Raw genomic sequence first — 26,980 nt, 5'->3', positions numbered from 1 at the left:
AAGTCCTTCCATGAGAACCCTAAATACAAAGAGGACTGATCATTTATGTTAGGCAGAATGCCCAGAGGGGGCTGGACGGTCTCATGGTCTGGAACCCCTGCAGATTTTATTTTTTTTCTCCAGCCGTCTGGAGTTTTTTTGTTTTTTCTGTCATCCCTGGCCATCGGACCTTACTCTTATTCAATGTTAATTAGTGTTGTCTTATTTTAATTCTTTGTCTTTCTTTCTCTTTTCTTCATCATGTAAAGCACTTTGAGCTACATTACTTGTATGAAAATGTGCTATATAAATAAATGTTGTTTTTGTTGTTGTACCTTGAGACCCGTCTCCAAATAAAACAAAGAATAAATAAATACATATTACCATAAAACAATTAACTTTGAAAAATAAACACGGCAGATACACACCGTCTAGCCATGTAATGACATCTAATAGCACCTGGTATAATGTACCTCTGAAAGAACTCCGTAGAGTACCATTTTACCTGCTAAAGAAGTTCCACAAGTTGACCAGAATGTTATGCAGAGAATTGATGTTAAAAAAGTTTTGGATGATCAATGCAAGATAATGTGCAAAAAGAGTTTAAACTAAGACTTCAGTTGTATTTTAATTAAATATATACATACATAAATTAAACCAGAAGTAAAAAGGGGTTGCAGTACTGATATACTTTATCCTTCATCCTTAACAGCATATATTGTAAAATTTCTTGTAAATAGCTTACATGTTTTGTGGTTAAATATAACTCTGAAGTGTCATTGATATATAATCAAAACACAATTTAGCTAGTCATTTGTTTAATGACTAGTTAAATTAAAGCTTTTGGTAAGAAATACTAACTTAAAAACACTTTCCTGCTTTATTGTCATTATATAGCAGGAGACAATTTATCAATAATTTTTACCACCTTCATTTTCTGGTTGCTTCATTTTTATGTGAATTGGCTTGTCTGCTGACTGTCCAATAAGTACTTAAGATTTACTTGTATTCTGTTGAGTAGCTAGTTAGAACATTAGAACAATCTAGATGAGAACAAGCCATTCAGCCCAACAAAGCTCGCCTGTCCTATACATTTAATTCTTCTAAAAAACATCAAGTTAGTTTTGAAAGTCCCTAAGTCCTATTGTCTACTACGCTACTTGGTAGCTTATTCGAAGTATCTATGGTTGTCTGGACTAATTCCCTTCATAATTTTAAACACTTCAATCATGTCTCCTCTTAATTTTCTTTTACTTCAACAAAAAAGGCACAGCTCTTTTAATTTTTCTTCATGATTCATTCTCTGTAGCCTTGGAATCAGCCTAGTCGCTCTTCTCTGGACTTTCTGTAGCACTGCTATGTCCTTTTTTTGTAGCCTGGAGACCAAAACTGTATACAGTACTCCAGATGATGCCTTACCAGTAATTTGGTAGTTAGCTACCAAAAGTAGGTGTAACATATTTACCCTGCTATTGTATGTTTGAAAGTTGACTAAGAAAATGTTTGAAAAATACTGAAATGGGAAATTTTGTCAGCAAGTTAAGGCTGTATGCGCTATCAACTATAGTAGACATCTGTTTTATTACTTGACTTAATTCGTTGTGGCAAAGGATGTCATTTTACTGCATGGATGGGAGGGGGCAGTTCAGACATAAGACTTAAGAATAAAATAACATGAGCCTTTAAAATGTTTTTTTCCTCCCAGTTTCTCATAAATTTCAAGCAGAACAAATTTGTGAATAAAGTAAACTGCAGAAGTAAATTTATATGCATTTCAGATGATATTCTTCAATACGTTAGTACCAAATGTATACATATTTCAGATGGTATTCTTCAATATGTTAGTAGTGTGGACCCAATTGTAGCTTCTAATAGATTTCACTTCTGCTTATGACTGCTCATAGTGCAGGTGTAAATTACAAATACAGTTAAATATACCTTGTCAGTTTCTATAAATCTCATCTCATCTGATCTTCTCAACTGCTCTTCCTGGTAAAGGTCACAGCAGTTTGTATACATTACAGTTTTAATTTATGATGTACTGCAATATTCAAAACACTATGCATATGTATTTGATATATAATTTTAAAGCATTAGAAAACATTATAAATGCACTATCATTTGCAAAAGACGTTTGCAATTGGCAGCTTTAAGTTAGAGAGCAGTTTAACCAATAATGAAAAATAGGTCTGGTATAAAAATAAAGTTGCCATCTGAATTTGGGGTCGACTGATTCAGTGTCAGAGGCATGTCACTATCTTTGCTAGGAATCGTGCTTGATAACAAGGTTTCTTCAATTATGGAGGCAACTAGACAAAAAGCCTGTTTCGACAACATAAGATGAAACGGGCGCGAGTTTGTGTCAGCAGTGTATTAAGAACAAATGATAAGTAAGAAATAAAAAAGAAAGTAATGTAAGTAATGATAATTAACTAAGAGGTTTGGGATATGTATGACTTTATCACGGCGAAAAAATATACATGCTATCTATGACAACATTTTTTGTTTGTATACTGGAGGCCTGTCAGTATGCAACTAAAGTTGTAAAATCTCTCTGTAGACTACATTTTTTGTGAAGACACTGTCACTGTTTGGTAGTAATTTCCCTTGATGTGGCCCATCTTTAACTTGCACCTTCACATCACTCGCCCTTCTGACTCTTGAAAAAGCCACATACAATTGACCATGACTGAAAACAGGTTCGGCAAGAAATATTCATACCATGTCAAATGTTTGTCCTTGTGACTTATTTATAGTCATGGTGAATGTGCATAAAAATTGCCATATTTTATAATTATGTAGGCCTATAGCAGTAAAAGGGAAAAAATGAGAAATACAAATCAATGAAAAGTAGAAGAAGAAACAAAGTTTTTTTGTAATGATTTTAGTCCACTTTACTCATTACTGTACAGGCTTGTACTGTTAGTTGATGAATTTTCCAGGCCTATAGTATAATAATGAATGATGAATGTTCCAGTAAAATATGGAATAGTAATAAGTATATAAGCACCACAAACCTGATATAGGTGTATTGAATGAATGCGTAATTGAATCAGAATGTGTAATTAGGCCTCGAGCTGTAGTCGAAATCGCCTTTCAGGCCTCTAGAGCTTTAATAGAAGTCGCCTTTCTCTTTGAATTTTTGCGGCCGTTGGCACCAAGTTGCGAGAATAAGCAGTTTTGAAAGGGCGAGGATGCAAGGGGCATTAAAATCACTCCAGATGGTGTGGTGAACCTTCAGTGCTTGGGGCGAATAGGCCAGCAGCGTTTTATTTTACTTAGATCTCAGCAGCAGCGCACAACAATGCGTACCGTGCCACCTGTGGAGATTTGTATGAGGCTTAGAATGTGCACCTCGCTTCGCACACATCAACATCTGCGGACGACGGTAGTGTAATGATCGTGATGGCTGTGGAGTCGTTCCTGCCGCTGAAAGTACTTAATAATAATATGTTCTTATGTATTATTTTGAGTGTGAGGGTTGGCTGTGATCGGGGCTAATATCCTACGCCTGGGCGGAAGGATTTGGGATTTCAGAATAATAATCCTGAAATGCGTAGGCTAAATCCGCCGCCTGCCGCGATGTTGGGGATGGATTTCGGTCTCGTAAGGTTTTTCGGGCAGCTGCGCAGAAGGCGACTGCGCATTCGGCTTCGGACAGATGTGAGTGAGTGAGGAGGCAGGCGAATTATGTATTAAGATGTGGTCAGCTGTAGCAGCAAGTTTATGACAGCCTTGACATAATTTGGTATCTGAACAACATTATTTTGTGGACAATTATTCATTTTATTGAATCCAAGTTCAAACCCAAACTTTTGTTTCACTTCTTGAACCGTTTGCATGATAGATGACGGTGAATGAATGGTGTCTGTTTCTTCCTTGAAACTTTCGATTTAGTTAATCCTCTATTGACATTAGAAAATACAAAGTTTTAATTTTTGTCCATCTCACTTAACACAACTTTTGTCTCTGTGTCTGATATTTTTTTCATTAATTCTTCCATTGGAACATTTTTGCAAACTTTCTATCAACATTATATAACATTTCCTTATATTAGTAAACTGTATGTTGATGGGTACTGATTTAAACTAATTGAATAATAATGTGAACACACTTGCCATTTACAATTGATTTTAGATGCATCAATCTATAAATGGTACTATAATATAATCTGCACTAAATACAAGAAAGACAGATGTATGATAGTGTTTAATATTATTACTAACAACAGAGGGAACAACCTACTGTTCGCTTGCTGTAATATTTGTTTACACATTTTAATTTACAAAAGCCACAAGTTAGGCAGGTCAAATGTATGTCATCATGGTTGTCAAAGAATGAAATAAACCATTATTTGAAAATAACACAAAAGCTAAAAGTAAAAAAAGTATGGATTTTTTGTCAGGATGATACATTCTGTGCGAAAGAATTAAGTGAATTTCAGCACCACTTGCTTGATACTTAGAGGTGTGTTTTCTCATAAGAATCTCAAAGGTTTCAATTTAAGACTTAATTTACATGCTGAAAATGGGAATGGGAAACACTCAGGTTTCCTGTATGTTTTGGCAATATGGGATTTTTACAATACAAGGCAGGAGTGGGATTAAAAAAAATAAAAACAGAAGAGTTTATTTCTTTGCTTTTCTAAACATCCGGCACTGAATTCACGGTTTAGTTAACATTAAGATACAAATGGATCCACAACATCAGTCAACAAATTTATTGATCATGTATTAGTATTCATCCTACAGTTAACAAGTTAATACAGCTCATGACTGTTGAGTCAGTCCAAGAATATCTGTACATACAGGTTCCTCCCTGTGTGGATAGCGCTTTGAGTACTGAGAAAAGCGCTATATAAATGTAATGAATTATTATTATTATTATAGCAAGTTTCAAAATTATACTTAAAGTGTATAAAGGTTGTCACGCACGTGAACTTAGGGAGCCGCGTAAGGACCCAAACTGTAGCGTGAAATCGCATGCCAGAAGGGAATGGCGGGGTACTAACCTCTCTTTCTTTGTTCCTGCAGAAAGAAAGAAGCACCGCCGCCATGAATCCATCACGACTACCTAACCATGCACTACGTCTTCCGCCTTCCCTCTGTCAACTACTGATGATGTCAGCATCCCAGCATCCATCTCGGTTCCTTCCCAGCATCCCTCTCTTCCTGCTTCCGGTCCCTCTCCATAAATGATCCCCCATTATGTCATTTTGACTGTCTGTTGTAATGCTAAATATTTACACTGACTCATTTTTCAAGTTCTTTATAGTATACGGGGCCGGAAAATCCCAACCCTTTATGACGTGTCTGTCTTTATTTTACAGTGGCGTAGTCGGCAGGATTGAAAAGAGTCCGAGATGTCTTAAGGATAGGACCTGAACGCTGTACTGGCGGGAATGGCAACTCAGATCCAGATCCTACAGCTTGAGCAAGTAGCAACGCAGCGCAAGTTGGAGGAAACCAAAGCTTGCCTGACTACAGCTGAAGCGGTAAGACCGGAGCCCACCCGACCTCCGCCTCCTCCGATCGTCCCGCTCTCGGAGGCGGATGACATCGAGTCCTATCTGGGCATTTTTGAGAGGATAGCCTCCCGGAACCAGTGGCAGTGGATGGAGTGGGCATCCATATTGGCACCATACTTGAAGGGCGCCGCGCAGCGGGCCTATTACGACCTCCCCGAGGAGGAGGCTGCGAGCTATGATCTCCTAAAAGCGGAGATACTCAGTCGCTACGGCATCACGTCAGATCAGCAGGCGAGTGAGTGGAGAAACTGGCAGTTTGACCACGATCGCCCTGCCCGAGCGCAGGCTTTTGATTTCTGGGGTAAGATGGGTCGCTGGCTACGGCCAGAAGGTCCCCGGGCACACCAAGTGGTCAAACAGGTGGCGTGTGAGGGCTTAGTGAACGCTATGCTGGGTTATCTCGCCCAGCAGGTCCGACGACAGCCTTATAAAGACATGAAGGGACTCCTAGAGGTCCTGGAGCGTCAGCTCACGGTACACCGAACCGGGGGGCTGGAAAAGCTGGCTCGCGGAGCTCGACAGGGGCAGACCGTCACCACCGAGCCCACCCACCGCGCTGCAGAAGCTCCGATGAAGCCCAAGGATAAGCCGGCCCCACCGCGCTGTTTCAAGTGTGGTGAGGTCGGCCACCTTCTGCCAGCATGTCCTCTAAACCTAGAACTGATGGACTGCAGTTGGGCCACCAGTGAGAGGTACTGTGCCATGTGAATGTTACGTGTGTACATGGGGAGACCAGATCTTATAGGTACGCGAAGTGCAATATTTCCTGGAAAGGGGACTTAAGTCAAGTGTCGGTGGCTATCTTACCCGAGCCCCCCTTCCCGGTAATTTTGGGACACGACTGGTCAGAAATTAAAAGCGGTAGAATAAAAACCACTCCTATAGCCAAGCTGGGTCTTATTATGGGTGGGCTGGGCGCCCTCGGCAAACCATGATGACGTAAGCAGCCAAGGGGACGATTCTCAAGTGACGGACCCTGACCCGGAAACTCCAGGTGAGGGCCCGAGCCAGCCGATCCTTTAGATAACATGGACCACCAATTTAGGTCCACACCAGCCTCATTTAAAAGGGAACAGTGGAATGACGATTCCCTAAAGTTTGCCCGGAATGCGATTGTTTCCGTTGACGGCCAGTTGTCAGACAGTCCCCTGCCACCGGAGCCGTACTTTGTACTAGAAAATGATCTGTTGTTTCGGGTCGCGAGTCTCAAAGGCGAGGTGCAGAAGTTGTTACTAGTGCCACGGACCTTCCAGCAGGAGGTTTGCGAACTAGCCCATGCCCACCTCCTAGGCGCCCATCTCGGGGCTGAGAAAACCCTAGTGAGAATAAAGCTCCGTTTCTATTGGCCTGGAATAAATGAGGAGGTCAGACGTTTCTGTCAGTCCTGTCCGGAATGTCAGATTCGTCAGATACCCAGGAGGGACCGCGCTCCTCTTGTTCCTATCCCCTTAATTGATATTCCGTTTGAAAGGATCGGAGTGGATCTTGTTGAACCCATGGAGCCTTCGAGCCGTGGCCATAAATATATATTAGTCATGGTCGATTACGCGACCCGCTACCCAGAAGTGGTTCCGTTGTGCTCCGCCAATACAAAAAATATTGCACGGGAATTGGTCAACCTTTTTTCCAGAGTGGGAATACCTAAAGAAGTCCTCACGGACCAAGGTACTCCCTTTACCTCGGATACATTCAGGGAGGTGGCCAAGTTACTCTGCATTAAGCATCTTAAAACGTCTGTCTACCATCTGCAAACAGATGGATTGGTAGAGCGCTTCAATCAGACACTGAAACAGATGCTGCGCAAAGTAGTCAGCGCGGACGGTAGGAACTGGGATCAGCTGTTGCCCCTTGTACTTTTTGCTTACCGGGAAGTGCCCCAAGCCTCCACGGGCTTTTCCCCTTTTGAACTGCTGTATGGACGCCAACCCCGGGGACTTCTGGACATGATAAAAGATGAGTGGGAGGCCGAGGCTCCTCCTTCCTCTAATGTCTTAGAATATATCACGTGCGTGTTAGATTGAATAAAATTCAACCTATTTTAAAAGATCACATGACTCGTGCTCAAACAGCGCAGGTGCGGTGTTACAATCGGAACTTGGTTCTCAGGGAATTCCACCCTGGGGACCAAGTGATGGTGCTCGTGCCCTCCTCCCATTCCAAATTACTAGCACATTGGCAGGGCCCTTATGAGGTGAAGGAGAGAAAAGGGCTCGTCGACTATTTGGTGAAACAGCCAAATCGTTGACCGAGCGAGAGGGTGTATCATGTGAACTTATTAAAGCCATGGAGAGACCAGGAAGACCACCTGACCTCCGGTGCAGCCCTCTCCCTTTTCTCAGACAAGTCGACCCTTAACCTCGGTCTGGATTTGACCCCATATCAATGGCAGGAGCTGGAATGAGCGATCCTCGCCAACCCTGAAGTGGTCAGCGAGTCACCTGGCCGTACCTCCCTGATTGAGCATGATATCATCACCGAACCGGGGGTGGTCGTCCCTGAGGCAAAACGTGCAGAGGTGGAGCTGGAGATCCAGCGGATGTTGGACATGGACATTATTGAGGAGAGTCATAGTCCTTGGTCCAGTCCTATCGTCCTCGTTTCCAAGCCAGACGGCTCCTGGAGATTCTGCAATGACTTTAGACGTCTTAACCAGGTCTCCAAGTTTGATGCCTACCCTATGCCTAGAGTAGATGACCTCATTGAACGTTTGGGTATGGCTCAATATCTGACTACTCTTGACATGACCAAAGGGTACTGGCAATTTCCCTTAACGGCATCCGCAAAAGAGAAAACTGCTTTTAGTACCCCTAGTGGACATTGGCAGTATAAGGTCCTTCCATTTGGGCTGCACGGGCCACCAGCAACCTTCCAACGTCTGGTAGAGAGAGTGCTAAGGCCCCACCAGTCCTATTGTGCCGCCTACCTAGATGACGTAGTCATCTATTCCGGCACCTGGGAGGAGCATATACTGCAGGTGTACGCCGTCCTCGCTACGCATCAGTCCCCGCAAATGCTTCTTTGGCTTGAAGGAGGCCAAGTATTTAGGCTACCTAGTGGAGCGGGGACAGGTGAAGCCACAGTGTTCCAAAGTGAAAGACATTCTTGAATGGCCCCGTCCAAGTACCAAGAGACAGGTGCAAGCCTTCTTGGGGTTAGCAGGTATTACCGCTGAGAGAGCAGCACCCTTGACTAATCTAACAAAGAAACGGGCTCCTCTGTATGTGGTATGGGACAACCAAACGGAACAAGCATTCAGTGACCTAAAGAAGGCCCTGACGACGGCACCAATATTGAAAACCCCTGACTTCTCTCTACCCTTTATTCTCCAGACCAATGCTTCGGACACAGGCTTGGGTGCCATGTTGAGCCAAAGTGTCCATGGTGTCGAACACTCCGTGATCTACCTGAGCCGGAAACTGTTGGACCGGGAGACCAGGTATGCAGAAGTGGAGAGGGAAGCCTTGGCTATCAGGTGGGGGGTGACTCATCTGCGGTACTATCTGTTGGGTTGCCTCTCTTCAGTGGATGGCCCTTCATAAAGAGTCGAACCCCCGAGTTACCAGGTGGTTTTTGGACCTGCAGCCATACAAGTTTACCGTTACTTATCGTCGGGGTAACCTTCAAGCCAATGCCGATGCCCTCTCCCGGGTTCACGACCTCTCGGTCCGGTGCGCCCAACCCGATGGGTCTGGGCTGAGAGGGGGCTCATGTCACGCACATGCGCTTAGGGAGCCACGTAAGGACCAAAACTGTAGCGTGAAATCGCATGCCAGAAGGGAATGGCGGGGTACTAACCTCTCTCTCTTTGTTCCTGCAGAAAGAAAGAAGCACAGCCGCCATGAATCCATCACGACTACCTAACCATGCACTAAGTCTTCCGCCTTCCCTCTGTCAACTACTGATGACATCAGCATCCCAGCATCCATCTTGGTTCCTTCCCAGCATCCCTCTCTTCCTGCTTCTGGTCCCTCTCCATAAATGATCCCCCATTACGCCATTTTGACTGTCTGTTGTAATGCCAAATATTTACACTGACTCATTTTTCAAGTTCTTTACAGTATACGAGGCTGGAAAACCCCAACCCTTTATGACGTGTCTGTCTTTATTTTACAAGGTAAACAGGAAGGGAGACAGGGCAGGTAGAACTACAGCCCCACAAATTTGTCTCTTCCTGAAAATTGCCAGTAACTGAGGACACAAATGTGTATCCATATTCAGTGATCTTAGTTTATCTCCCAGAAAAAAAGTTTGCATGGTGTTAATTGTCAGAAAATATGATTCTCACGTAGCTGTCCTTCCTATCCAGGTGAAAGTAGGCATCACAATTTACTTAGTAATCGCTTAAGAATTATGGGTGTGGGAATGAAGACCAAATTCTTTTCTTTGGATTAATTCAGCAGCATACTGTTTTACTTGCTATGTTAGTCTTATTTGTTTCATTGAGTTGTATTCTCTTTTAATGCCCTTTTCTCAAATAAAGGGAAAAAGTAATCAGTAAACAACCATGATTTACAACTTTTGATAGTACTTCAAAACAGAGTATACAAAGGAATAACTCTTGCAAATATATTCGTTTACTATATCTTACTGTATAATTAGGAATGAAACTATGCACTAATGCAGGGGTCGGCAGTAGGGAATCCATTCCCGGATGGGTTTATCAATTCCTGGGAATTCAGGAATCCCGCATTTCATTCCCGGGAATCCCGGGGATGACACAGTGCATGGGCATCTCACATGTGTTAATAAAACTACTGCAATATGTTCACACAAATAAAAGACTAACCTTATCTACAAGCAGTTCATGCTGTCATATAAGTACATGTATCTTTAGTTGTGGTACTAAGAGCGTAGAAAGCACAACGTGTCCAGCGTGCGGTCGTCCAGGCAAGAGTGCACCTTCATGCAGAAGTACACCAGCCGCTGAGAAAGCACGCTCTGCCTCCACTGAAGTAGGCAGCACAATCATCAGATACTGATACACGTGTTCTAAACAACGCCCGCACTTGCCGTTGCTCTGAAACACCGCCATTTCATCTTTTACTGATGCATCCAGTTTCTTGTCATCATTCTGTGATGGCAACTTTCTTGGCACAGATAATGCGGATGCAATAGACTGACGCATTGCAATTTCAAATTGCTGTTCAAAGCTGTTGTCTGATGAAGTGCAAGCTGCAGCAATGGCGCCACCTTAATTATTTTCAACTATAACTGTTATTTCTTGATCGATTTTTACACTCTATATATGCGAGCTTGGCTGTTCCCGGGTTCCCGGGAATTACAGCAGTTTCATTCCCGGGAATGCGGGAATGAAAAATGTCTGGGAATCACGGGCTTCCGATTACCGATGGATTCCCTAGTCGGCAGCCTTTCAGTGGTGTCATGCCGAACCTATGTTACAATGTTATTCCACATGCCGACATAATTTTACCAATTTTGTTATATATTGTATCAAAATTAGTTCAATTATAATGGGAAAAACTTTGAAGCCCATTATAACTGGATCTTATACTATTGGTCATTCAATATTTTAAAATACATAGGATCACATGTGAAAAGAATGTTTTGTCAAATTTTAATTTTCAACATACTTATTAAAAATTGCAATATAAAAAAGTTTTGTCAACACAAAAATACATAGTTTGAGTAAGAAAAAATTATCAACAATTCTAATATGATTAAACATTCTTTATTATTACTCAAAGCTATTAATTAATTAATGCGAAGCAATTGTATAACAACATTCAGTGGCTTTATTTTTGGTTCCAATTATTTGACTAAAATAAGTAGTTTGTTTCTTAAAGCCAGAAACATCCCTTTTTATAGCTTCACTTTTGTCATCAGTGTTTTTAAACGTGGACTGATGTTTAGTTTGATCATGTATTTGTACACTTGACGTATGACACACGACACTTTCACAGCATAATGCACAACAAGAGGTTTGTTTTAACATACCACAGCCTGCAATGAACACATGGTTTCCCTTTACATTTGAGTCGCATTAGCAAAACGTAGGTGACAGCGTGAACGTGTGTGCTGAATTTAAAATATAATTTTTTATTATATTTTAATTCAATCAGAGTGCCACTGAAAATCGTTCCACATGCCGTTGGTTGCTGACCCCTGCATTAATGCATCATCTATTAAAACAAATAAAAACACCAATGTACAGTAAATTCATGGATGAAAGTCAGCCATTTATTGTTTGTTTATTATTTAAAGACTAGGGTGAGGTTTAGAAAACTGGAACCAGGTAAGTGTACTGAATGTTCAGTTATTTCTGTACTTCCAAGTAAGTGTGCATCAAGGCTACACGCTACTCATAGACTGTTCTCTAGAATAATATGGTGACGTAAACAATACCTTTGCCTTGCAAGTTGATAAAACTGTTTAAATGAATGCTGTGTGTGGTATTTTTAAGCAAAGCAGGTGTTCTTTGAGTTTTTGTTTCTTTTTCATTTAATTACACCATTGTTCACCTTTGGAACATGGTAATGTAGTGTATATTATGGTTAGTAGTGACAAGTCACATGCTTCCCCAGTTATTTTAAGTAAAATATCCTTCAAATACTTTTGTTTGCCTCCCACATTCCTAACACAGGCATGTTAGGTTTATTGGTGTTTGCAAAATGTGTGTGTACAGGAGTAAGGCTTGGCATCTGGTCTAGGGCTGGTTCTGTCTGGCCATTTGCTGGTTCCTTAAAGCATAAACACTGCCCCTCTGCAACTATGAACTGGATTAAATGTCTTTGAGAATGTTTTATGCTTTAAATTTTTATTATTAAAAATGTGAAAATCACAAGCCCCAAACAACTGAGCATTATCTGGCATATAGCATGTACTTTTAAAGGTTAGTGTCTTTTTCCACTGTCCTATAACACAGTGTAGCTTTGTAAACTGTGCATTTCTTTGAAGGCAGACCATTACAGAATAATGAAACTTGGAAAACCTGCACAATGCAATTAATTCAAACATTACTGTACTTACAAAAGTGTGCCAGTGTTGACATGGTTGCTAAGCTATGTCAATTTGAACATCACCATTTCTATCCTTACGTTTTATGCACTCTCTAAAAACCCTAATACAAATCCTTAAGTCTTAGCTGACTGGCACTTTACAAAATCTTTAAAAGAGTCTCTGTAAAAGTTAGTTAAGACATAAGGCTCCTTTAAAAAAAAAGGCCACAAAAGCCATCCAAAGATCTAGACTAAGACAGTTAGATATTAAGTCAGGTGGTGACTCTAATTTACTGAATGACCTTGATCAAGTAAACTAACTTTAGAACTGTTTCTTAATATCTTACTTCTGTATTATCTGGATTGTTTATATACTGTGTAGATTTTTTTTCAGGTTATAATCTAACCCTGGATATTACATTATATTGCATTAAACGTGGTACTGGCTTATGTTTGTAACTCAGACACAATATGTAACAACTGTTTATGTGCTGTCCCTATCATGTTTACTGGAAAGGTGCTTTATGACTAGGATGGATAATTGACATTATATTGTTATCTTTACCGATATAATACAATATTTGAGGTAATACTGTACTTTCAGTCACATTAATGCATGAAGTTTGCATGTTCTCCCCATGTCTGCGTGGGTTTCCTCCCACAGTCCAAAGACATGCATCCCTAATTGTCCCTAGTGTGTGCTTGGTGTGTGGGTGTGTGTGTGTGCCCTGCGGTGGGCTGGTGCCCTGCCCAGGATTTGTTCCTGCCTTGCATCCTGTGCTGGCTGGGATTGGCTCCAGCAGACCCCCGTGACCCTGTGTTAGGATATAGCGGGTTGGATAATGAATGACTGACTGACATTAGTAAATCCATGCTTATCTGTATAACATAAAGTATAATAATGTATGTAAAAAGCACATTGTCAACAACTGCAATACTACTTTCTTTAGTTTAAATTTAAATTATAAAGATGTGATACATGGAAATTATGACTTAGCAATAAATGATCATAAGAGGGATTTTATATTTTATAAAATATTAGTACAGTGTCTAGTCTATAAAACTAAGTTCATCATCATTTTTAAATTCAGAGCATCAGTATAATAATCCTAGATCATCTGCATTTCAGAGCATTGCAAATGTGTTAAGGAACATCTAAAACAGGTAAAGTGACTATTTCAGATGGCTCTTCAACACTTTTTTTTTTTTACTTATAATGGGTGTAATGAAACAGAAATCATATACAGTAATCCCTCCTCCATCGCGGGGGTTGCGTTCCAGAGCCACCCGCGAAATAAGAAAATCCGCGAAGTAGAAACCATATGTTTATATGGTTATTTTTATATTGTCATGCTTGGGTCACAGATTTGCGCAGAAACACAGGAGGTTGTAGAGAGACAGGAACGTTATTCAAACACTGCAAACAAACATTTGTCTCTTTTTCAAACGTTTAAACTGTGCTCCATGACAAGACAGAGATGACAGTTCTGTCTCACAATTAAAAGAATGCAAACATATCTTCCTCTTCAAAGGAGTGTGTGTCAGGAGCAGAGACTGTCATAAAGACATAGAAAGCAAACAAATCAATAGGGCTGTTTGGCTTTTAAGTATGCGAAGCACCGCGGCACAAAGCTGTTGAAGGCGGCAGCTCACACCCCCTCCGTCAGGAGCAGGGAGGGAGAGAGAGAGAGAGAGAGATAGAGAGAGACAGAGAAAAACAAACATGCAAAAATCAATACGTGCCCTTCGAGCTTTTAAGTATGCGAAGCACAGTGCAGCATGTCGCTTCACTAAGCAGCTGCACAGAAGGTAGCAACGTGAAGATAATCTTTCAGCATTTTTAGACGAGTGTCCGTATCGTCTAGGTGTGCGAACAGCCCCCCTGCTCACACCCCCTACGTCAGGATCAGAGAAAGCGCAAGAGAGAGAAAGAGAAAAGTAAGTTGGGTAGCTTCTCAGCCATCTGCCAATAGCGTCCCTTGTATGAAATCAACTGGGCAAACCAACTGAGGAAGCATGTACCAGAAATTAAAAGACCCATTGTCCTCAGAAATCCGCGAACCAGCAAAAAATCCGCGATATATATTTAAATATGCTTACATATAAAATCCGCGATAGAGTGAAGCCGCGAAAGGCGAAGCGCGATATAGCGAGGGATCACTATAATATGATATCATATATATCCATCCATCCAGTTTCCAACCCGCTGAATCCGAACACAGGGTCACGGGGGTCTGCTATCATATATATGATACAAAAAAAATCCTTTTCATATATATATATATATATATATATATATATATATATATATACATACACGAAATGCTACGTCTGTATCCATTCATTCATTCAAGTTGGGAAGGAGAGGAATAAAAGGAGAAACTACAGTAGCTCTGCCAAACAGGGTGACATGCTTAACTATGCATACTGGGTGAATTTATAGTCACTAAGCATGTGAAAGGAAACATAAGTCCCTGGATTGAGTCAAATCAAACATCTATTTCACTTATTACTGCTGTCCATGATATACATTCTGTTGTTCACTAAAGTGATTAAAGTCATTAGGTGCGGTTAGGAGACAAGTTCTGCAGCATTAAATCACTGTTTTTTTATTTATTTCATTGAGTAAAAACCTATTCCAACCCACTCCTACAATCAAATCCAAACTTCAAAAGTATCGACCCTGCTACACAAACAAAAGGAACAATTGTCTGCAATTAATGTGCATTAACTAAGTCAAATAAGATAACATGCTACTTTTTCTGTGACCTGCATGTACACATTGGGATGAGTAATTTACTAAAATGTATGATATGTGGATTCAGCTACAGTGTTCACAAAGCTGAGCGAAAAATTTGTTTGCTCACATCAAGACTGTCCAAAGTTTATTTCTGCATGACATTAAAACATCTCTAAGAGAAAAGGAGAAAATGGACAGGCAAAATGTGAAGCATCATGGGGTTTCCCAGTGGTAACCTAACAGTTGTCAGTATTTGAGAAATGGATGATGTTCAATTCTCCTCGTGTCTGTGTGGGTTTCCTCCAGGCGCTCCGGTTTCCTCCCACAGTCCAAAGACATGCAGGTTAGGTGGATTGGCGATTCTAAATTGGCCCTAGTGTGTGCTTGGTGTGTTTGTGTGTCCTGCGGTGCGTTGGCACCCTGCCCGGGATTGGTTCCTGCCTTGTGCCCTGTGTTGGCTGGGATTGGCTCCAGCAGACCCCCGTGACCCTGTGTTCAGATTCAGCGGGTTGGAAAATGGATGGATGGATGATGTTCAAAACATTTTTTCCTCAGTATGAAAGCTAATTTGTTGCCAAAAAAAAACCAAAAAACAGCATTGAAAGAGGCCCACAAATGTTAAGGCAATAATCATATACAGCATATTCAAACAATATTTTAAACAAGAAACATTCAAATCTCAGTTACTGGCTGATAGCCTAACTACTAGTCTACGGGTCCATACTGTAATTGAGTCTACTGAGATATGTTAAATCTAATTACAAAAATACAAAAAACAATCAAGTGGGATGAAGCAGTTCAAGAATTTTCTATATTAGATGTAAGAGACTGACACATTATTGGCTAAAGAAATATGATTTCAACTTTAAATTCAGTCAAAATAAAAAGGAAACAATACAAAACATAAAATTCCCAAACTCAGCTTAATTCTGATCTTAGCAGCTGGAGACTATCCTAGCAGTGCTAAAGGAGAGTCAGGAAATATTATTATATCCTTCCAATATAATATATTATTGTGAAGTAAGCATTTGGATAATATTTCATGGGTTTAAGGAGTAACAATGAATAATAGCATTTTTTTGGATAGAAATACAAAAAGAATCATACTTGAAAGAGCATTGTTCTGTTCTTATCTGAATCAGAAGGCTGCACATGACTTGGAGCGCTGGCATGTCGTCTGCGGACTCCTCCTTTTAAATTATTGTCTGACACTTTCTTTTGCATGACAGCAGCTGTACTGTTACACCTGGTTCTGAACTCCTGCTGATCATCAAACCCAGAGTCTTCAAGAATACATTCAGGGAAGGCACCAAGAGAGCCAAACAAACTAGTCTGGCTGGTGTTAGAGGGAAGTGTTCCAGAGGGGCTTCCACTAACAATATCACCCTCTTGCACATCCAAACTACCATCATCCTGTGAGTTGAGTGGATCCACATCACCAATGAGAAAATTCACATGAGACTCAGTTGATCCTTTCTGCTTGTTTAGCAGTTTCATCTGTTTACTTTCCACTTCATATTGCCTGAACTTGTCAATACAGTCATCAATTAGAGTGGATGGACCATTCTTGTGTGAAACTGTCACCTTGCCACAGAACAGGACTTCAAACTTCTGGGAGTTATAGAAGGCGTCCCCACTTTCCTCCTTTGGCTTGGAATTCTCTTTAAGGGCAGCCTTTGAAATTTGTCGAATACTACTGATAACTTCAGAAACCTAGAAAAAAATAAAGGATAATCATATAAAATATATAGTACTTCAGATATATTCCACTGTCATTTGTTATAATCATTACATGTCAAAAATAGCTTTAGCTTTTTGCAGTGGAAAAATTGCATTTGTGTCAGTATTTGATTCTTCTGGCATTGTTAAGGATTTGTTTGATCAAGGCTATTTTTTTTGTCTAAAGACTATTGAGCAGTAAATTCTAGAATTCAGCTTATACTGATCAGCCACAACATTAAAAACACTGATAGGTGATGTGAATAACATTGATTATCTCTTTACAATGGCACCTGTCATGGTGGAGATGATATGGTGGCAAATTAGCAAGCTTAAGTATCTCAGTGACTTTGACGAAGTGCAAATTGTGATGGTATGCAGAGGTTAGCACCTACCAAAACTGGTCTAAGGAAGGACAACCCATGGACCAGCAACAGGCTCATGCCGTTCAAGGCTCTTTGATGCGTGTTGGGGGGAAAAGGCAAACCTATCCGGGTCAATCCCATAGAAGAGCTAATGTAGCACAAATTGCTGAAAAACAATGCTGGCCAGGAGAGAAAGGGGTCAAAACGCATAGCACATTGCAACTTGCTGCGTAGCCACAGACTGGTCAGAATGACCATGCTGACCCCTGGTCACCACCAAAAGTATAAAATGGGCACGTGAGCATCAGGACTAGATCAAACAGTAATGGAAGAAGGTGGCCTGGTCTAATGAATCACATTTTCTTTCAGATCATGTGGACTGCCAAGTGCTTGAGTGTCATTTACCTGGGAAAGAGATGGTAGCAGGATGCACTAAGGGAAGAAGACAAGCCTGTAGAAGCAGTGTGATACTCTTGGCAATGTTCTGTTGGGAAACCTTGGGTCCAGCATTCATGTGGATGTTACTTTGACACGCAATATCTACCAAAAAGATTGTTGCAGTCCATATATATACTACCTCATTGGCAATGGTATTCGCTGATGGCAGAGGCCTCTTTCAGTAGGATAATGCACTCTGCCAGACTGCAAAAATTGTTCAGGATTGGTTTGACAAATATAACAAAGTGTTCAAGATGTTACCATGGTTTAAAAATTCCCAAGATCTCAATTCAACCAAGCATCTGTGGGATGTGCTGGAAAAGCAAGTCTAATGCACAGAGGCCCAACCTTATAACTTACAGGACTTAAAGGATCTGCCTCTAACCTCTTGGTGTCAGATACCACAGGAAACTTCAGCAGTCTTGTGGAACTGATATCTCAATGTGTCAGTTATTTTGGCAGCATGAGGGGGACTTACACAATATTAGGCAGGTGGTTTAAATGATGTGGCAGATTTGTGTATACTGGCACATATTAATCTTGAATTTCTTGCAGAATTTTACGGTAAAATCACATTCCATTCCAAAATTGCTTTAAGAATTACATAGTACACAAGAACAGTCAACCAACAGATTTTTTAATACAAAATATACAGTAGTAAAAACAGCTAGAACAAATGTATGTTTAAAATAACAGTAGGCAAAAATATTATATTTCCGGGTATAGCAGACAATCAATGCACTAAAGTAAAAAAACATATTGCACTTGGGAGGTGATGTATCCCTACTGGTCTGTCTGGTTTATACTACATACCTTGCTATTTATTAAACTCTAGTCTTGTTTTTTCTGCTGCTCTCCAGAAAAAAGAGCCCTCTAAAGGAATTTACAAAGATTTCCAAAATTTTAACTTATATACACTTAGTGAATTAATACCAGCTTGGACAAAATGAACAAAAAAGCAAAATTGCAAACCAGGATGACTCAACCGAAAAGAATTTTAGTAATTCACACAAAACAAAATTTACAGCATGTCGCTTTGCACAAAAAAATCAGCTGAAACAAATAGTGTTTTACGACCAGTGAAATTCATGCCACTGAATATAAACCGTATTCCTGCGCTAATACTAAAAGGGTGTGCCCATCATTTATCTATACTAATAAAAGGCAAAGCCCTCACTGACTCACTCATCACTAATTCTCCAACTTCCCATGTGGGTAGAAGGCTGAAATTTGGCAGGCTCATTCCTTACAGCTTACTTACAAAAGTAAGCAGGTTTAATTTCTAAATTCTACGCGTAACGGTCATAATAGTCGACAACATCCGCCATGTTAAACTTTCTTATTTATGGCCCCATCTTCACGAAATTTGGTAGGGTTAGGTTAGGCTTCCCTGTGCTAACCAAAACCGATGTACGTACTTATTTCGGTGGTACGATGCCACTGTCGGCCGCCATATTGAACTTTCCAACGGTCTTTCTTATTTATGGGCCCATCTTCAAGAAATTTGGTACGCGGGTTCCCAACGCTAACTGAATCCTACTTACGTACATTTATACCTCCACAGCCTGCAGTTTGGTCACCGTGTGAGGCGGCGTTGGGTCCCCCATCCCCATGCAGTTGGCTGCCTGCCTATATAAGGCCGTCTGTCGCTCCGGTCTCTTCATTCTCTTCCTTGCTTCGCCACGGTATTCACGTCTCCCTGCCGATAATTGCAGCCTTTTTATTTAATCCACGGCTTCTCCGCTGTTTTATTGTTCGTTTATTACGATTATAGCTATTGTGTAGGTATTTTAGACTTAGTTTACATTGTTCAGGTACCCATTTCCTTTTTTGTTCCAACCGTACCCCCATTAACATGTCTATCGAGATGATCACCATCGATCAAAGAACTGTCACTTACCAAGTGGTTTCCATGCCCGGAGATGGCGACTGCCTTTTCCATTCTCTGTGTTACATATTGCACAGCCATATCAGGCTCACTCTTGATATCCGGAGGAACATTGTGTCTTATGTATTGAATGACTGGGACAGGTTCAAGGTGTGGACTGATGATGGTACAGGAGATAATTATACTACACAGGAGCACTATAAGAGTGAAATGCTTAAGCCCTTCACCTATGGTTCTGCATGTGAGTTGATGGCTGCCGCTGAATTGTTCGGTTGTCGCTTTCAAGTGTACCGAAATGGCCAAATATTTTACACCTTTGGACAACCGCCAATGCCTCTTAAACATCTTAGATTCACAGGTGATGATTTGAGTAGTGGACACTTTGATGTTTACGAATGTTTAAACTCTCAAAAGCTGGATACGAAGTTATCGATGAAACCCATTTCATTACAAACGCCTCCAATTTCCAGTAAGGCTCTGCTTCGCAATGACAATTAATGTGTCTCAGGGACAGACCCTATAAAAGGTTGGCATTGATTTGAGGCAAGATTGCTTTTCACATGGCTAACTATACATTGCATGCTCAAGAGTAAACTCAAAATTTGTCTAGAACACATTACCTGGCCAAACAAAATGGTTGCCTTGTGGTTTCCAACAGAGATATATATACATCTGACAACGTGGTATACAAAGAGATCCTTAACAAACAATTATTGGTATATTTTCCCTCAGTTTAAAAAGGTTTACTTTTCTTCTTAATAAAAATTTTAAAGCAGTACTTCGCCACTGAGAAGCGCTGGTATTTTGCTAGTTGTTTAAATAAAGTTCTCTTGTGGAAGGAAAAAAACAAGCAGTCATTTCCTGCCATGTGTACTGTGGTTGTTCTGGTAATGCGATGCCCACTTTGCCAATTATGACAACAACCTTGATTCACAGAATCCTAAAGAAACTGAGACAGAAGCGATAGTTGGTAAATTCATCCATGGCATTTGGAGTGTGTAAATATTCGCAAACTAGTCTGCAAGAATCAACAAAAATGATTGTTGTTAAGTGTGTGTGTGTATGTTCCCATGTAATGTATTTTCCAGAGGATGAAAAGCAGTGATGTGCAGTGGTGTATTTTGGTGTATTTTCATGTGGAAATACACAGTATGTCATATTTTTAAAAAGTATACTGTGCCTCCTCATGGTAATATGAACCACAGCCATAAAAATAATTGTTTTTACTGCTGTATTGTTGATTACAGAGATACATGTAGAAATTGTGAAGGTGGTTTCAGGCAGCAATATTCCTTGTTCCCCCTCAAAAAAACTGTAAATCTCACCAAAAAACTTTTTTATTGAGTGTAATGTTTTGCAATTGCTAAATCACATGCAAAAAATAATTTAGCATTAAGTTCCCCCAACTGTATGTAAAGCAAAACTAAACAGTTTTGTTAACATCTAGCCATGACTGATGTAAGATGTAATTCACACATTGCTTTAAATAAAAAAAACAACTCAAAATTTGTCTAGAACACATTATCTGGCCAAACAAAATGGTTGCCTTGTGGTTTCCAACAGAGATATATATTTAAAATATAATTTAAAAAAAAATTCAAAAAGAAACTTGTTATATCTCTCTATTATAAAAAAAAATCCTGGGAGACGAGATGTGATCTTCTCGGAAGACAATTTGACGTCCCGTGAGAGACACTTTAACGTCACGAGAAGACAATTCGACGTCCTGCGAGAGAAACTTTAAACATCACGCAAGACAAGGCAGTGAGACAACATTTAAAACAAGTTCATGGACATCTAACCAAGCAGTTGTTGGAATGCTTTTGGCAGACAGACATCATGTGCTCACAGCTCTTAAAACAACAGCAAGTGACAAGCAGAACACACTGCTTGTCAGCTGTAGCAGCAGAAAGCCAGCAGATGATCCAACCACTTAGCGTGTGTTCATACCTCCCACCCCCCCAACACTAGCAGCAGAGACGCGAAGTGGCAAAAAGACAGCTGCTGTACAGGCTTTTAAATGATAGACGTGCAGCGCGACAAAAAGAACACGCAGCTCGCCAGCAGCAGCAGCAGAAAGACAGTAGATGATCCGACGGCATCTCCTTAGCATGTGTTCAGCCGCTCCCCCTTCGCAACACGAGCAGCGTTATACGTCCTGCGGGAAAGATCTAACCATGCCCGGAAATAAAGGACAAGTATTGTTTTTACAAAACTTTTAAAGTAAAAGTGAAAATAATGGATATGTAACAAATCCCATGAAAATAACAATCTTTTTAAATTGTATATCCGATAAACCAAACCAGGGGTGGGCGAGCAAAGCTCCCTAGTGTATTTAAAAGAAAGACACAATGCCTAAAATGCAATATTATGCTGAAGATTTTTTGTGTTATTGGATTTTCTTGGCTCTGCAGCCAAAGCTGTCTTTTACAAAGTGAAACTAACATAACTTTGTTTCAGCATTTTACAACTACTTGAAATCTGCAAGTCTACTCAAGCAAAAACCTGTGTTCACCAGTTCTATGAACTGAACCCACCACACTAAATAACTCACTGCATCAATGAACATAAAGATTCCATTGATATTAAAAAAAGAAAACTACTTAACACTACTGCTACATCCACCAACACTGGAAATATTAACATACAGTAGATTCCTTGTGCTGGTAGCCACAGTCTCAAACCTAAGCAGTATAGACCTCATCTAAATTTATTATGTTAAAAATTTATAGTTAGCTGAAATGTCTTCATTTAGTATTTTTAGTATCTTTGTATGTCATTTTACTAAATAGAAAGTTTAAACCAAGCAAGTCTAGAAAGCAATTAGCATGTTTTCTGTATATTTTTCTTACTATTAGCCAAGCAAAAGGCAAACCAATAAAACTAGAGTAAATACCTTAACATCTGAAATCCAGTAAAAAAGAGGTGCCATTATTTTCTTTTGGCTGAGGATCTAATGTGAAATATCTTAAGCTGAACCTGCAGAATCAGCTCTCTATAGTTTTGTATAAAAACACCCGTTCATCTGTTGTAGGTTTTCAACCGCTTCATAAGATATAGCTGTATCACAAGCTTTGGAGTAGTGTGTAAGACCTTTCACTTTTCAGGATGAGGTAATTTAGCTTTTCAAAGGCATCTGACCGTTACTCCAGGAAATGAGCTATTTATACAGGATTTCAAATCAAGTAATGTACATGCATGCTGCAATTTTTGGAGGGGGGCTGTAGTTCTTTTTATTCTTATGGACTTTACTAAATATAATGGCAAATGACTAAGAACTGTTCTTTTTAAAACACAGATACATTTAGTGTAAAAATAAATAAATGTTCATATAGTATTCATTATATACATAGGCATAAAACATAACCCAAATGAAAGATAAAATATAACTTAAAAAAACTAATGCAAGTTTAGACAACTGCGGTGGGTTGGCACCTTGCCTGGGATTGGTTCCTGCCTTGTGCCCTGTGTTGGTTGGGATTGGCTCCAGCAGACCCCCGTGACCCTGTGTTCGGATTCAGCGGGTTGGAAAATGGATGGATGGATGAAGTTTAGACAATACTCTTAAAACCGAAGCAAATGGTAAGATTGTGGTTAATTTTTACTGACATTATATTATACAGTATTGTAAATGTACTGTTCATCCTGCAATCAATTTTCTAGGTTGTTGGGCCAGTCTGTTTCCATGCACCTTGTACATATTATATGATTCTCAGGTCCTGCTTCCTCAGTTCAAAGCCCAGTTTTTCTTCATATTAAGCTGGCATGTTCTTTCTGTATGTATGTGGGTTTTACGCCAACATTCTTGAAGATGTGCTGGTTAGGACACCAGCTAGTTTCAAACTGTGTGAAATGAGAGTTTTATGCTTGAGGAGTCTGTTAAAGAACACTGCATAAATAATTATAGGAAAAAAAACATTAAGTTTTAAGAGATGAAAACTGGATGCAAGAGCACTGAGAGAACATACCTGAAAAATTGATACAGGGCCTGGATTTAATTTTTAACAGAGAAGGGATTCACCACAATGTAACTACAAATGTGAGGATTTGATCAGCTTGGGGTATTTCAGCATCTCTGCCTGATTCTTTACTGTATGTTTATGCAAAAGGCAGTTTTTAAAAAAGGATCAGTCAAGTAGTAAGGAACTCCTGTTGTTTTGTTTTCAGGGTACAGTATCTCCCATAAGTGGTCACTGTTACTTATGTCTAGACCATACCTAAAACAGAAACTGGTGGCCTGACTGATTGAATTGTTATTTTTAAAGAATAAAGAAAGCAATAATTTGGCAAGTTGTACAATAATTAAGGGCAATTATGGACATATAAACTTTCAAAAACACATACATTAGAGCTACAGTGCTATAACCACCAATTTGCCCTTCAACATTGTTGCATATGTTTCAAAAACTTTATCAGATTATCAATCAGAACCTAATACTAGGTAAGAGGAATGGAATGCAAATAATTAAAAATGTTAATATTTGTTTCATTACATTAACAAAAAAGTAATACAATACTAAAAGTCTCATAAGAAAAAATAAATAACTCGATTTAATTACAATTTGTGCCAACCTTTAGCGGCCATAATTGCATGCAAACCTTTACTATAGCTATTGACTAGTCTCTTACAGAGCTGTGGTGGATTCTACCTCACTATATGCAGGACTGTTAGCCATAGCCTCATTATGAGTAGCCATCAACTACTCATTTTAATGCATTGCTCTATCATTTAGGTTAGCTTTATGTATGTATTTTGAATAACTCATTCAAAAAACCATTACTGCATGTTTTCCACCATCATACCGCCTAGGTAGCCTTCAGATGCTCAACAAACATGACATTCTCCTGATGAATTCTGTAATAAAGATTATGAGGTATAGTCCTTCAGTGACACAGGTCATTTAGGTCCAGTTCATAACACTATTTACACAATGCCTCACCAATGGTTTTATGTTCTTACTGTTGAATGCAGTATTGGTTATTTCTGGCTCATGCTAGCCGGAATATCCCAGTTTTAACTTGTCTCTTCATAGAATATTGCACTGGGAACTTTTAAGCGTATATGTTTTGCTGGAGTTTAGAATTCTGAATGTACAAGGAAAAGCTATGGGTGAAAATGAGTTGGGTTTAAAATGAAAGCAGCTGGTCAAAATCAGGGCAGAGGAGTGTTGCTGTTTCAGAGATCCAGACTCCTGGGAAAATTCAATTTGAATTTGCACATTCCGCTGGTGTTAACTTGGCTGCTTCACCAGGGCCATCTTCTCTCACTCCCAAAGACACAGACCTTAAGGAAATTTACTCTTAATTGGCCCAGTACAACAGGGTGTAAGCATGACCATGACTATACTCTGCAAAATGACTGGCACCATATCCAGGACTAGTTCTTATTTTGTATCTAATTCTGATAGTACAGGCAATGGCATTCTGTGAGCTGAATTAAGCAATTTTGAAAATTGAAGGGTAGTTTAAAATTAGGCCTCTGTTCAGAAGAAAATATTCAAATAGACTCAAATGACTCAATAGAGTTTATAAGGGTGCAACAAACTTCATGTCTGTTAATTCCTTGTTAAACAACTAATTCATTTTGTGTAATGTGCAATAATACACGTGCACTTGTATAATCACATCTTGGTATTATTTTGAATTGATATCCAAAAGTGCAAAATTGTAGCCTGCACATAATAACTGGGATGACCTCTTGTTCTAAAATATATTATCCAAAATTTTGAAATTAGCTAGAATGAACGAGATACCTCCATATACACCAACCTGCTCCAGCAGATTTTTGACCCATGCCACCTTTCTCCCACAGGGCTCTGAACCCACTCCAGACACCAGTCCTTCAGTATAATATTGCAAGATTGTTGAAAACAAACATGAGTCAATACAGAAATGATTAGTTTTTCACTCATGAATATGGTGTGCAGCTTCACTAAGATCAGTCAAACTTTCACTCTGTGTCACATATGCTCCAGCTGTCAGACTTGGTCACACAAAAGTCCAACCTTATGCCCAGTGTTATATTTTTCATCAGTTATTAGTAGATACCAATCATAAGGGTAATGCTTAATGCAGTGTCAGTGATTAGTCACTTAAAATTGTTTTTACCACTGAAAGCTGACTTAAGAGAATGAAGAGTACTGTGATTCTAGAATCTACTGTAGACTGACCTGAAGATAGGATTTAGTCACTGATTACAACACACTGAGGTATTACTACTACTTGTTGTTTGTGCACTTCAGTACATTTTAAATTGGAGGCAGGTTGTCAGGAGCGCAGCCTCAGGGTGAGGAGCCTGACGTCGAAGAGGGGGCACTTCTACTGAGCAATCGCCAGGGAGCAGGAATGGCCCAAAATGCAGTGTCTCCCACAGATGCCAAAGGGAAAGGTGGCAGGAGATGAATGGAGCGCCATGGTTGCCAAGGGCGCTGAAATGGGGAGCCGAGCCTAGATAGAATGATTGACTGCCCCTGTCAGTGGGAATCTCCCCTTTCTGCAAGGTCTGGACAAGTATAAGTAGAGAAGATGCCAAGCAGATAGAAGCATTGGGGATCATTAATTTTTTTTAAAGAAACTGTTTCTTAGACTTTAACCTCGTTTTTAAGGGTTTATTTATGGATTGACTTTAGCCAACACTTTGTGCACTTGGTTTTTATTGGATCATTTATTTACTGAAGAATTCCAATGCACTGCACTGCTTTGGACATTATTTGTTTTTGATGGTTTTTAATAAGAGAACTTTTATGCACCTACCACTTGCTTTCTGCGAGTAGTAGCGGGTTCAAGAGGCTCCCTAGAGCAAACGGGAGTGCAGAGCCGACCCACACAGTCACTGTACCTCAGATTCTCACACATCCAAAAATTATGTCTTTGAAAAACAAATGACTCTAACACTGGCTCTGTATGAGTTTTTTGGATATTTTGATAAATATGACCTGCTTGGGACTAGCCTACTCCCCAAGCTTTGTTTCTGTCTTTCTCCACATCCTCTGCTATAGGCTCTGACTATAATACAGACAGCTAGTTCAGAAAATGGATGGATGCATGGTGTACCACAAAGAAACAAAAACATCAGCTTGCTGAACTGCAACAAATAAAAATGCTAGCAAGCAGTTCCCTTTAATTTTAATAAATTTCAATGTTTCTCATTAAACTGAGAAACATACAGACTTACTGCCTTGTGGAAAAGTTCATTTTAACTAAAATGCCCAAGAAAACAGCTTTTAAATAATTAGATAAATGTCTACCTTGGTTTCACAAGTAAGCATCCTTACTGTATACAGTGACATCTAGCATCATTTGCATTTAGAAAAATAACATTAGATCTTCAAGCATGTTACTTTCAGCGAAATTTAAAAGTTACAGATC

General features: G+C 39.9%; 1 protein-coding gene across 2 annotated transcripts in view; it reads right to left on the bottom strand.

The window, feature by feature from the left end:
- Positions 1-26,980, bottom strand: part of tbc1d4 (TBC1 domain family, member 4) — a 210,143-nt gene that overhangs the window by 123,111 nt on the left and 60,052 nt on the right. For both annotated transcript variants that reach the window (XM_028799608.2, XM_028799609.2), the window contains exon 2: positions 16,310-16,915. In XM_028799608.2, the coding sequence (XP_028655441.1) occupies positions 16,310-16,915 (606 nt within the window). The remainder of the gene's footprint in view (positions 1-16,309; positions 16,916-26,980) is intronic.

Source organism: Erpetoichthys calabaricus, chromosome 4 (genome assembly GCF_900747795.2).
Source record: "Erpetoichthys calabaricus chromosome 4, fErpCal1.3, whole genome shotgun sequence".
Classification (NCBI taxonomy): domain Eukaryota; kingdom Metazoa; phylum Chordata; class Cladistia; order Polypteriformes; family Polypteridae; genus Erpetoichthys; species Erpetoichthys calabaricus.
Note: the sequence above shows the minus strand (reverse complement) of the source record. Positions and strands in the feature narration are given on the sequence as shown.